Source organism: Eurosta solidaginis, chromosome 2 (genome assembly GCF_040869045.1).
Source record: "Eurosta solidaginis isolate ZX-2024a chromosome 2, ASM4086904v1, whole genome shotgun sequence".
Classification (NCBI taxonomy): Eukaryota; Metazoa; Arthropoda; class Insecta; order Diptera; family Tephritidae; genus Eurosta; species Eurosta solidaginis.
Window position 1 is genome coordinate 82,174,572 of NC_090320.1, and position 13,916 is coordinate 82,188,487.

The 13,916-nt window shown below is 37.5% G+C and overlaps 1 protein-coding gene across 6 annotated transcripts in view; it reads right to left on the minus strand.

Moving 5' to 3' along the window:
- The window catches only part of LOC137240033 (ATP-dependent RNA helicase vasa-like), a 213,819-nt gene that overhangs the window by 87,812 nt on the left and 112,091 nt on the right, over nucleotides 1-13,916 (minus strand). For 2 of the 6 annotated variants that reach the window (XR_010949586.1, XR_010949585.1), the window contains exons 7-8: nucleotides 2,113-3,923; nucleotides 1,747-2,056 (exon numbers count right to left, since the gene is read on the minus strand). The exons of 1 other annotated variant lie outside the window; for it this stretch is intronic. Coding sequence is in view for 1 of the 5 variants with exons in the window: in XM_067765927.1 (XP_067622028.1) it covers nucleotides 2,927-3,923 (997 nt within the window). In the remaining 4 variants the exon portion in view is untranslated. Of the gene's footprint in view, nucleotides 1-1,746; nucleotides 3,924-13,916 lie in introns of those variants that run through there. 3 more of the 6 variants (XR_010949584.1, XR_010949583.1, XM_067765927.1) reach the window with 3 other exon arrangements.

Genomic DNA, 13,916 nt, shown 5'->3' on the forward strand with positions numbered 1-13,916 from the left:
TAAAGATGAGAACTGAACGAGCAAACAAAAGCAGTAGCTTGGTCTTATGGTAGGGAGAGCATTTTTAAATCATAGTATCCTGGATAAATCATCTGAAAAATAGCACGCGTTACGAAATTGCCTCATGACGAAAAGTAAAAATTGATGAACAATTATTGCACAGTGCAAAAGATCCAGATCAAGACCCTTAGCTAATACCTGCCCTGCTCTGCCAAATTCTGTCAATTTTATTTTGCTATCGTCATTTCGCACGTCTTATTGTAAACTAATTCATATCGAATTTTTTTTGTTTTTAGAGATCATGGCTTACGAAGATAATCACCTGAAGAGATTATGCTGACGTTTATTGAATACCCAAAAATACCACAATAGCGGCCATAGATGCCTTTGAATCTCATTTTTTTACTAGAACCCTCTCTAAAAATCAATCTTTGTTTGGGTTTTCCCAAAAAATTTAAATGTTTGATTACTTCTGTTTACAATAAAACGTGCGATTTGTCTGTTTGGCTCCCTTTTTAAAAAATTCGGAAAATACTGTCACGGATATTAGCATCACTAAGGCGATGCTAAGGCCACGATAAGCAGTATTTACGTCAATAATCAAATCATGTATACACATATATAAGGCAGCCGAAATAAGTCACACACAGATGCATTTACTTATACGCCTATACATGCGCGAGAGACTGTAAACTAAAAACATTCACATCAATAATTCAATAGGGGGACTCATGATAGCATATAAACTTATAAGGTGTAAAATTATATTCATTTACACACGCGGTTATATGAACGCACCTAGTAATACTCTTTATAAACTTGATTGTTTTTCAGCTGTATTATTTCCAAAAAAATTTTTTTGATTGTTATACAAATTAAAAAATACCAAGATTAAGTGAAAAATCAAAACTAAAACGCCTTTACTTGCTGATGTTGGAGATTTTTGATGAAAATTCCGTCTGTAATGTCTGCAAGGTTGCATTCCTTTGAGTTTACCGCGTTTACACAATGAAGTGTGCGCGTAAATTTATACAAATTGTGTAAATGATTTTTCATACAAAATTTGACAGCTCGTGCGTAAACTAAATAAATTTATACGTTTACACACTTTATAAGGCATTTATACGGTTACATGAGTCCCCCTAATCATTATGTATCTACATAAACGAATAAATAATTGCGTCTACACATATGTACGTATAAGAGCAGCGGAGCGGCAATGCACAAACACATGCATATATCTTATCTGAGTTGTCACAAGAGAGAGCAATAATTTGTGCACGTAGTTGTGGCTGGCGACTTTGTAGCCGAAACAAACTAGTAAGTTCTGGAAATCGAAGAGCCCAGAAGTATGCAGCGTAAACTATAAAAGCGGGGCAGGTGAGTAAGAAGTAATTCAGTTTGAGTTGAGCTATCCATCAGTTATTGATTAAGCACGCGATCTGGCGGCCAATAGTAGAGTTTCATTTGAGCTATCAATCAGTTTGGTTATTAAGCAAGCTATTCGTTGCAAAGTATAAGTGTTTTTGTGAAGTACTTTAATAAAGGCCATTTTTTCCATTATTCAATATTGGAGTTATTTATTCAACAGTTTAGCGATACGAACGTTGGCAGAAGATTGCAAATAAGGGGAATTTCAGTAAAATCGGTACAATACTATTTAAGAGGTTGCTTTTGGGTTAATATTCTCCAGAAAATTATTTATCGGAAAATTGTATTAGGAGTGCTCTCAGAGAGTCTTTGTACAAAGAACGGGGAAGACCACGGGAAAAGAAAAAGGTAATTTTCCGCCTGGAACTATGCAAAAAACAGAAATTATAAATTATTCGTAGTCCAAAAAGATAACCAAAAAGAAACCTCTATAGTTTTATTATTTTCAAGTTTTTAATACTTTTATTTTTGGTAAGTTTAATCAGCACAAACCAGAACGCTCGAATAATTGTTTTAGGTTTAAAATACTTAACATTTTAATTTTTGAGAAGCTACCTAGTTGGGTTGGCAGGCAATCATAATAGCAGTTTTTAAATATTCCTTTGATCGAAAATTTGATAAATAGCTGCTTTAAAAGAAAGTATACAATATTATAGTCTTCAATATAATAACATGAATTACCTTATTATAAGGTTTAAAGATCATAGGTGCAAACAGCGCTGTAAAGGTGTTCCTTATTTCTGATTTTTGCTGACGCCTTTTTTGGTTAGTACGGCGAATTAAATAACATATACTTATGTATAAATATTCAATCTTGTGATCAGTTAGGCAAGTCATAGTTAGATAAGTTGAAAAAAAATGGCTGTCCCTATTCGTTCGAAAGTTGTACAGTTTTTTTCCTGAATTTTACGCACTTTTTTAAATGACAAAAAAAAAATAATAATTTACTGATTATCGAATCGAAAAAGATTACTTTTCAAACCGTAGACCGTATCATGTTATACGTTCCGTGATCGAAATCCATTTGTTTGGTTTGAAATGGTAAATCCTTTGAATAACAAATGTTTACTTGTGACCATACTTACTCATTAGATACAGGTTTTATTTAAATTTTTATAAATAGTTTGATTTGAGTTACTTTGGTTTTTTATCCGTGATCGTATAACACGACATGGGCCCGGATTGGAAGGCAAAATTTGATAATATATGGACTCAAATAATATAAACTGGACGTTTAGTTTGCGTATAAAAACATAGTTTGGCTTTCCTAGCATTTGCCAAAAATAAGGGTAAAAGTACTTGGCGCATATCACGCATATGTGGAAATACTATTTAGTACAATTCATACTACATAGGGCTAAAAGAAAAAAATATAAGAATTAAAAAGTCAAAAACATTTCAAAACTTGACAAAACAACAAAAAATGCATCAATACTGTCAGAGCTATACAAAATAGTTTGTGTTATTAGCTCAAAATTATTTTATATGGAGTGAATTAGGTTAATTCCACAAAATGTCCATTATCTTTTATTCGTAATATGTCAGCGGATTCAAGTTCTTTTAAAAAATTATAAGTCACTGCTGCAAGGCTCCTGCTTCGTAGTAAATTAGTTTTAAAGATATTAAAAGATACATTACAAATAATATCTTTCAATACATCTAGTTTTATTTGCAATCGTTCAACCTTAGCCTCAAGAATGATATTCACGTCAAATGCAAAAGTTGCTCGTAATATGCCAACTGACGAAGTTTGACAAATCTCTCGATTAAATAATCTTATTACACGTTTCCATTCCAATAAATTATCTGAAATTGTGGAAATTGATTCGATATCCTCGTAAATATGTTGTTCGTTTTGTTGTTTCATTTTAATATCCTCAGTTCTTATCTCGTTATTTACGTTTCTTGGGGAATTCGTGTCTCGTGTTTCCAACACGTGTTTGGAAGTGAACGTCAAATCTTGTATTGGCTCTCGTTGTAGTTGAACATCTGCAGTAATGTTATCACGCAAATCACCAATCGGCGTTTGATTGCTCACTGGAGACAGTGCTTGGAATATTTCAGTAATCTCATTCCGAGTATTTTCATTATTACTAACTAACGTTTCAATAATTGATTCCGTCGGTATATGACGTCGCTTCTTCCGTCGTAGTTGTACCCTCCTACCATGATCTACATAGTGGAGGTTCAAGTTTGGGGACCGAAGCACCTCAAGCCAATTTTTACGTTGAACTCTTATTGATCTTGATTCATCAATTGCTTCCTCCGAATGGCGCAATGGCGTTGAAGAGGGAATAGTTTCTCGTTCTCGTGTACTTCGTAATAATTTACCTCGAAGTTCCTCCTCGCGTATGGAAGATAACTTCTTCTGCTGAATTTTCAATGGATTCTCTCCAGAATTTGATGATATATTTGATGGCATTTCAATACGACCCGGAGTGAGAAAAGAGTTATCTATGTTTAATCCCGATACTACGTTGCTCCCTATATTACTGTATTAGTGACAAAGTTGTTATGTGTATCAGTTATAACAACTGCAGACAACATGTGTTTTTCTGTATTTTATATAAAATTAATAGTGACCTAAGTGAAGGAAATTTAAAAGTTCATCTTTGTCTATGTACAAACAAAATAAATAAATATGTGACAACAAGCAATAACAAAGTCCAGTTAGGTCGAAATTGACGGTCACAGAAACGGGACCGAGTTTTTCCCCAACCACTGCTACGAGAAGATGGACGGATCTGAGTTGTCACCGACATCATCGCATTCTCCGTACGCAGATCTAAAAAACAATTAAAAGTTTTTAACTTAGGACCCAAACGCTTGATTTCATTTAGTCTACTTTTTTAACTTCCAAAACACTTCTGAAAAATTAAAAATATGAATTTGGCAAGATACTATCTACCTCTGTAGTTGTGTTATTTTTGAATTTTTCTCGCTCTGTCTTTTAAAAAATGGAGGTTGTGCTTACCAGAGAGTATAACGTCCCCAACTGGACTCGGCATAAGTAGGGAGGAGTAACCCTACAACAGAAGCACAGCGCAAAATATCTAGCAATTATACTAGTTAGTAAATTGTTGTGGAAGAGTGAAGAAGTCTCCCGCGGCACTATATGTATGCAAGAGGATGCTAGCATTCACATGGGGCTCTATACTCTGTACTTTCTTATTGGGTATTTACTGCAATTGTCAAGCCTAAGGAATCTTTGTAAGGTGGAACGGTCGAAAAACTTTTGATGTACAACTTTTAAAGAAAACTGTCGAAAAATTGTTGGTTTATTATATGCAAAAAAAAAAAACACAACAAGAATTAAGAAATATAGTCTGATTAGTTACAATTAAAAAAATTAACTAGGTAATGCCCAGCGAAGAACCAAGAAGAGCTTAACGGCCGTTATATAATTGATAAATTGCTTGAAACAAATTTCCATACCATACACTGCAAAATTTACCCACTAATCTCACTAAAATCGCCCTACCATATCTAATCTTTACATTTTTTCTATTGATACTGCGTTTTGATTAATAAGCATTTTAAAATGTAACGATAGTGACATGGTTAGTTTTTAGTGCATTTTGATCGATGTATCCACAACAGGTTGCTATATACATTAAATACGTCCCATATTGATAGCCTAAACACCTTCCGTGTGGCACTGATGTTGCCGTAAGATAGCTTAAGGTCATTCTTTGGTCAAAAGCTCGAAAACGAGGGCTAACATAGAAAAAATAAATAGGGGTGGGGGGCGACATGGCCTGAAGGTTCAATGTGGTCTTAAATCGTTCACGAGATCAGGCTTGTGCCTTAATGGTGTTTGTTACCTGAACGTACCGGATCTATATCCGGAAATGGACCATCAACATCGATAACATTCCCCAAAATCTTCGGAGAGTATTTTTATCGCTACAACTTCAACAACGAACCACGGAGTTGCATTAGTGGAGCAGAAAAGGGGTGCATCGAAGCGCGCTGGCAGCAAGGGGCAGAGGCGATACGCGTCTTCAATATAGTCAACATGCTTAAATTAAACACACTACGGGAAGTTTCATGGCTATTCATTCAGAACAGGAACGGGTTCTTCTTATGTCGCCAGAACATATCTACACAGTTAGGAGGTAAAACATTCCCCGAAAAAGTGTTTCCGTTAAAACATGGGGATCCTTACAGACAACTAATGTATGGGCCACGCCCCCAAGGACTACAACGAGACTTCTCCGTAAGCACTATGAAGAAATCGACATAAGGAAACGTCAAAGTCCTCTGTGCCCAATACCCGAAACTGGTCGTTGATACTGCAATAAGTTAAACTCCTATTTATCCAGAATCAACCCCGACATACGCATTGTAATATAGATATTGGAAGTGCGAGCTGCAGGGGCAATGATCTAGCGCGTACTAGGCTCATGTCCCGCGCTATATTAGACTCCAACTGTTAGAAATGACATAGCTATCAGTTCTCGAGTTAGAAATTAAGCCAATTACTAGAAAACTTCTAGTTTCTACCAAGAGAATGGAGGTATTTTATAATATATTGGGGTTCCCCGTTTGGTCGGCAAACAAATTCCAGTAACACTATGGACACATTCCGTGGACACGTCCGTCACATACGCATATAGTAGTAGTTTATATGATAAATTGATTACTGATACAATATTTATTTTCTGCGAATTATCTTCTTTTACTGAGAAGTGTAAAGCGCTATTTTCGTGTGATTCAAAAAATCTTCACTTCTAGATAAGAAACCCCGAAAACAATTTTTGCCACTAAAGACTAGAGCTGCAAAAGTATCGATATAAATATCGATACATCGATACCAGGTTCGTGGTGCGATTATCGATGTTTTTTTCTAAATATCGAGTACTTTATTCTCATTTCTTATTCCTTTTTCTAGCGACAGAATTACCATCGTCTTAAGCCTTGGTAAGACAAATAAAACATGAATAAATAAAATTACATACATTATGCCAGATTTGTGTTTATTTTAGATGAATACCTAACAAGTTGGTGGCTCTGAATATTGAAAAATTCTTACAAAAGTTCAATGTGAAAGTTACGTTATTTTTTTTTTTTCATATTATATACACATATATACATGTATTCGTATATCTAGAAGTACAAAGTCAAGCATTTGGACACATTTTGACAAAATCAGTAATACTATTGCAAAAAATGTTATACAACTAGTGGTAATACGTCCAATTTGTTTCACCATCTAGAACGATCGCATACAACTGCAAATTCACATAGCTCGCCAAATAAGATTAATTTTTATACGAAAAAACATATGAAGATCCATCATCACGTAAAAGGCTTTTGCCAGCACCCTACTGGGGTTTAGCCACCGCAGACGTTCGACTTTTTCCCATAGTGGATGACAAAGGGTGTCGTAACTTTGTATATACCCGCGCTTCGCTGTATAAGCTACCATCGCGGACAACTTTGCAGAATGTGTTTTATGATCGTTTCGAAGTTATGAAGACAATATTACATATATATATATGTACATGTATATATTATATTTACATAAATGTCTGATATATACCTGATATTGCTTTTAAATTGAGTAAGCGCTTTTCACTATAACAAAAAATTCGATATATATCGCGATATATCGATACCCTCCTTAAATATCGATTATACCGAATATCGATACTTTTGCAGCTCTACTGAAGACCAACCAAGTAATTTTTTTTTTCAGAAAGAGATCACTATTTAGAGTGGCTCGCAATATTTTCCAACTACGTTGTTGTTGTTGTTGTGGTTGTAGCCATAAAGGCAATACGTCATCAACGCCTTAATCCTAGACTGACAAAAGCATTTTTCTAACCGGTTACCAAAAAAAAAAAGCGACTTTTCGTATTCTGTTTGAAAATATTTATCAGCTTATTGCGTATCTCGAAGCGAACGATCGATTCGTCTGCCAGATGATTCGTTCGTATATTTGTATTGTGTAAGTGAAAGTTCGTCTGGTCACACTAAAACAGCAGATCGTTACGTTGCTTTCGTTTAGGTAGGTGTTTTGTAACTCGAATACAAGACGAAAATAGACGATAACCGTCCAAAATAGATGAAAGGCTATTAGTGATAGTCATGATGTTGGTGGAAAATGTTCGTTGTTTTTAGGAAAGGCACAGCATGTAAAGTATTGTGACGAATATGAGTGACACTAAGTGATACTCACATCCCTAGTTTGATGCTAAGTAAATAGTCACAACAACAATAAAGCCGACAGTCACTTGTATCTACATAAACGAATCAATCATTATGTCTACACATATGTACGTATACGCACCTGAGAAGCAACGCACAACCACATGCAGATATCTTATCTGAGATGCTTCTTAAGGTATGCAATTACAATTGTGGAAGTGTCGCTCACACATTCAAGCGCATGGGGTTTGAGAGAAGCTATAAAAATTATAAATCTGTAGTTGTAGCTGAGAAATTTATAACTAACTAGTAAGTTCTGGAATTAGAAAAGCCTAGAAATATGCAATGAGGAGGCCGGACAGTATAAAAGGGCGACAACAGTGGAGGCGAGAATCAGTTTCATTTGAGCTTTCAATCAGTTTGGTTATTAAGCAAACTATTCGTTGCACAGTATAAGTGTTATTGTGAAGTACTTTAATAAAGGCCATTTTTCCATTATTCAATACTGGAGTTATTTATTCAACAGTTTAGCGATACGAACGTTGGCAGAAGATTGCAAATAAGGGGAATTGCAGTAAATTCGTTACAATTGGTGTCAGAAGAGGAATTGTTGAATACATTCCAGAGGAAAACAAGGACATGGCAAAGTTCAGTGAATTGAAGATCTAGCAACTGAAGGAGTTGGAGAGCCGTGAATTGAATACAAGCGGCGTTAAACTCGAACTTCAGGCACGGCTACGAGAGGCAATGGAAGCAGAAAGGATTGATGTGGATGAATATGTCTTTTATCCTGATGAGGACGAGACAACAACAAAAATTGAAGAGGAAAACGAAACATTGCAGACAGTTACGAGCACAGACTTGAACATGATTTTGGCTGCAATATCTGCACAAACATCGACAGTAAAAGAAATGTCGTCAGAAATAACATCGAAGATTGAAGCACAAGAAACGCGTATGTCAAAAATGTCGACACAGATTACATCCAAGATGGAAAGTCAACTGGAAGAACAGAAGACATATATGGCATCCCAACTGGAATCGCAGGAGACACGCATAACATCCAAGATGGAAGAACAAGAGGAGCGCTTATCATTGCAGGTGGCACAAATGTCTTCACAGTTAGAAGCACAGGATGCAAGGGTAACATCAAAGCTGGAAGCGCAGGATGCAAAAATCGGTCAATTTCAGGCAGAAGCCGATGATTTGAAGGGTCGTATGGAGCAGTTACAATTAAATCGCCCAGCTTTTTCAGCGAGTAATCCAAAGGTAAAAACACCATCCTTTGACGGGTCTGTTCCTTTCCAGGTCTTTAAGCTACAGTTTGAGAAGACCGCAACAGTGAACAACTGGAATGCTGAAGATAAAGTTGCTGCACTCTTCATAGCATTGAAAGGACCAGCTGCCGAAATCTTACAGACTATTCCAGAGTACGAACTGTGGCGTTCCTTATGGAACTCCTTCAGAAAAATTGTTTTTGTGCGAACTCTAATGCACACACGCACTTATCGAAAACCAAACACGTAGTTTAAGTTTAACTCTATGTACTTTTGTTTTATTCAGTTTTCGTTTGTAGTACAATAAATGTTTTTGAGTTTTTTAAAATTTGTATTTTAGTTTGTACACTTCAATTAAAATGTTTTAGTTCTCCAGACACTTACTTCGTGTTTTTCTTAACATGTCCAAAATTATAATGATGGCCGCCTTTTTCATTTGCCGACCTCCCCGTTTCCAACCTGTTTCAACACCTGTTGTCCATTCACAATAGACAACAGGGTTGCACCTAGTGGGAAACAGGGTAAGATCATAAGGCTGCTGTTACAGAACGGAACAGCTATGAAGCATTGATGGCCGCTGTCGAGAGACGTTATGGAAGCGAGCATAGAAAACAGATATTCCAAATTGAGTTGCAAAACCGCCACCAAAGAGCGAATGAGACTTTGCAGGAGTTTGCCTCGGATGTTGAAAGGTTGGCACATTTGGCAAATGCGGACGCACCCGTGGAGTACACCGAGAGGGTAAAAATCCAGAGTTTTATAAATGGCACACGGGACGTAGAAACGAAGCGAGCGACATATGCAAACCCAAAACCCACATTCGCAGAAACGGTATCCTATGCACTGACTCAAGAAACAGCGTCGCTTTTGAGTAAGCCCGCATACAAAGCTCATCACGTGGAAGTGGAACGGCCAGACTGGGTAGACACAATTTGGAAGCATTGAAGGGTACGCAGCAGAAGAATAATGATGCAGTCAAATGCTTTAAGTGTGGAAAGCCAGGCCACATTGCGCGTTATTGCAACACCAACCCTAACAGTTCCAACAATGTGGGTGGTCGTAAACGCAGAGCTGAAGGAGATGAGCAGATCTCCAAGACCAATCAATCGTTAAACTAAAGCGAGTCAGCCGCAAGGGGCGACAGCTGGCTCCCTCAATTGAATACCCCATAATCTCTATCTCACAAATTGGAAGAAGGTCAAGCAATCTTACTGTTGGAGGACATGTGGATGGAAAGGAACGTTTACTGACTGTAGATACGGGTGAATTCCATTATTCGAACGGATTTAGTCAACAAGAAGATAAAACCATTGCATGGAGCAAGATTGCGTACAGCCACTGGAGAAGATAGCACGGTTCTAGGAGAAGTATCATGTGAAGTCGCAATTGGGAACGTGACGGTTGTACACAATTTTATAGTGGCAGAGATTGTTGATGAAATCATAATTGGAGTGGACTTCTTAATCGACCAAGGCATCAAGATCGATATGCAAAGCAAGACGATGCGATATAAGAACATGGATGTGCCACTTAATTTCGGCTACGAGAGAGGCTACAGCAGTAAACGAGTACTGGTGGAAGAGAGTCAGCAAATACCACCAAAATCCGAAGCAGTCATCTGGGCAAAGGTTGATGGAGGTTGTGGGACAAACAAATTGTGGGTTGTCGAAGCAGCAAACAAATCAGCACCGAACATACTTGTAGGAAAAACCCTGGCTATGACAAAACAAGATGGACGTATTCCGGTAAGAGTACTCAATGAGTTCAAGTCACCACTCAAACTGACCAAAGGAGCTATTTTGGGAAGATGCCAAGAGGCTGAAGTAATTATTAACAGTGAACAGCTCCAGGAACACGTTTCATCTAGTAATACTGATCTTTCAAATGACATCACGGCATGGACGGAGGGGCTAGAGAAAGATTATCAGAGTAAGGCAAAGCAACTGCTCCTAAAGTAAGCAAACATATTTGACCAGGATGGTTCCAAACCAGGCCGCACCAATGTTGTGAAACATCAAATTGACACTGGAGACGCGGGCCGATACGTCAAGCTCCACGTAGTGTTCCACCGGCGAAGCGGGAAGTTGTGAGTCAAATTATACAAGAAATGGGCGACAGCGGCGTCATCGAACCATCAGCTAGTCCCTGGAGCTCACCGGTAGTACTTGTAAAGAAGAAGGATGGAAAAATGAAGTTTTGCGTGGACTACCGGAAGTTGAATGACGTTACGAAAAAGGATAGCTACCCATTGCCAAGAATTGACGACACTCTGGACTCGCTATCTGGTACGAAATGGTTTTCCACACTGGACTTGAAAAGCGGCTACTGGTAAGTGGAGGTGAAGGAGGAAGACAAAAATAAAACAGCCTTCAGCGTCGGAGATGGTCTTTGGCAATTTACAGTAATGCCCTTTGGACTATGTAATGCACCAGCTACTTTCGAGAGACTCATGGATCAGGCATTGAAAGGACTACATTGGAAAACATGCTTGGTGTACCTGGACGACATCATCGTATTGGGCAAGAATTTTGATGAACATCTTAAATACTTAGAGGAAGTTTTCCAGAGAATAGCTGGCGCTGGTTTAAGTTAAGTTCCAAAAAGTGTGCGCTGTTTAAAAAGGAAGTAAATTATCTGGGTCACAAGGTAACGACAGAAGGTATCCGTACAGCGAATGAAAAGATAGAGGCAGTAAAGGATTGGCCAAGACCACAGAATCTGCATGAATTGAGAAGTTTCCTTGGGCTGTGCACATATTACCGCCGATTTGTACCAAATTTTGCCAGCGTAACCCATAGTCTCCACGAGCTAACAAGAAAAAATAAAGCTTTCCAAACATTGAAAGAGCGTTTGTGCACTGCCCCAATGTTGGCATATCCGATTCCAGGAGCAACGTTTATTCTAGATACAGATGCGATCGGATATGCTATAGGAGGCGTTTTATCACAACTGGTCGATGGACAGGAGAAGGTAGTTGCATATTACAGCCGTTCTATTGGAAAACCAGAGAGGAACTATTGCGTTACACGGAGAGAGCTGTTGGCATTGGTAGAGTGTATTAAAAATTTCCCCAAATTCCTCTACGGCCAGCGATTCCGCGTCAGGACAGATCACGCAGCATTGAAATGGCTTCTGCAGTTCCGTAATCCGGAAGGACAATTGGCACGGTGGATCGAGCGACTACAAAGCTATGAAAAAAAGGTTTGTTCCCGAAATTGCAGTGTAATTGGGAAGGCCCATACAAAGTTGTAAAACGGACCAACGATGTAGTGTACCGCATACAAACCATTGGCAAACCAGGAACCAAAATGAAAGTGGTTCATTTGGAAATGCTGGCAGCGTTTAGATCGGGAGATTTGTCTGATCGGGACGATCAGACTTAAGTGGAGGGCAGTGTGACGAATATGAGTGACACTAGTGATACTCACATCCCTAGTCTGATGCTAAGTAAATAAAGTCGCAATAACAATAAAGCAGACAGTCACTTGTATCTACATAAACGAATCAATCATTATGTCTACACATATGTACGTATACGCAGCTGAGAAGCAACGCACAACCACATGCAGATATCTTATCTGAGATGCTCCTAAAGGTATGCAATTACAATTGTGTCGCTCACATATACAAGCGCATGGGGTATGAGAGAAGCTATAAAAATTATACATCTGTAGTTCTAGCTGAGAAATTTATAACTAACTAGTAAGTTCTGGAATTAGAAAAGCCTAGAAATATGCAATGAGGAGGTCGGACAGTATAAAAGGGCGACAACAGTTGAGGCGAGAATCAGTTTCATTTGAGCTATCAATCAGTTTGGTTATTAAGCAAGCTATTCGTTGCAAAGTATAAGTGTTATTGTGAAGTACTTTAATAAAGGCCATTTTTCCATTATTCAATATTGGAGTTATTTATTCAACAGTTTAGCGATAGAACGTTGGCAGAAGATTGCAAAAAAGGGGAATTGCAGTAAATTCGTTACAGTATTAATTGTTTTTTTTTTGGGTTCTTTTAACAATTATGATAATATGATTTAGTGTTAATAGATAATATAAAAAAGTTGATAACTAGTTTTGTTGCTTGTTCTGAAATTCGCTACTTACCTAAAAATGATACTTCACACTTAATGAGTCGTGTGAATAAAAAAAAAGCAAAAGCTTTATCTTTAAGATTTCAAAAATTTTACATAAACAAAACATCGTAGGAGTGCGGGTTCAAAATAGGTGGCGCATGGATCGAAATAAATCAAAAAATCGAATTTTTGGTTCGATTTGGCCTCATATTTGGAACACATAATACATACATGAATAGAATGCGACCTATGAAAAAAATCGCCGTTAGGTGGCGCAAGTATCGAGATATTCAAAAAAAAAAAATCGTATTTGTGGTCCGATTTGGCTCATATTTGGAACACACAAAGCGACATATGAAAAAAAAAATTATAAAAATGTGAGGCGTAGCATAACCTGATTAAGGTCTAGTTGGTCTTAATTATGACTATGAATAGAAATTTTACGCGTTCAACGCATTTATTTAGTTTTATGATCACTGAGGAGTGTGATGACTAGTACCTAGGACCTACCTAATTATTTTCTAGCTTTTAGTATTATTACTACTTAATGTAAGTATTGTTTTCAATAAAACCGTTTAACTAAAAAAATTCTTTAATTATTTTATTTTTGCAATATTATTGGGCAATTCACAAGAGTGTCGTATTCATGTAAAATTATAAGATCAGTTGCTTCCATGGTTTTCAATACAAAATTTAAACATATGGTGAAAATTGTAACACATATGGTGAATAGGAGACCTTTTTAATTTCCTACATATCTTTTATTAGGGCGTCCCAATAAGCCATCCAGCTCTGGATCATGATCAAATCTCATTGGAACGACCCGTATCAGTACTATGGGAGTTGGCAGCAATCAACGAATAGCGAACCGGGATTTTTCCCGACCAAGGACTGTCATTTCAGTGTAATCCCATTTAATTTGTTGCGTCCCTCCCACAAATTGTCATCCTCCCAGCAGCTCCTTGCAGCGGGACTGCTCCATATTC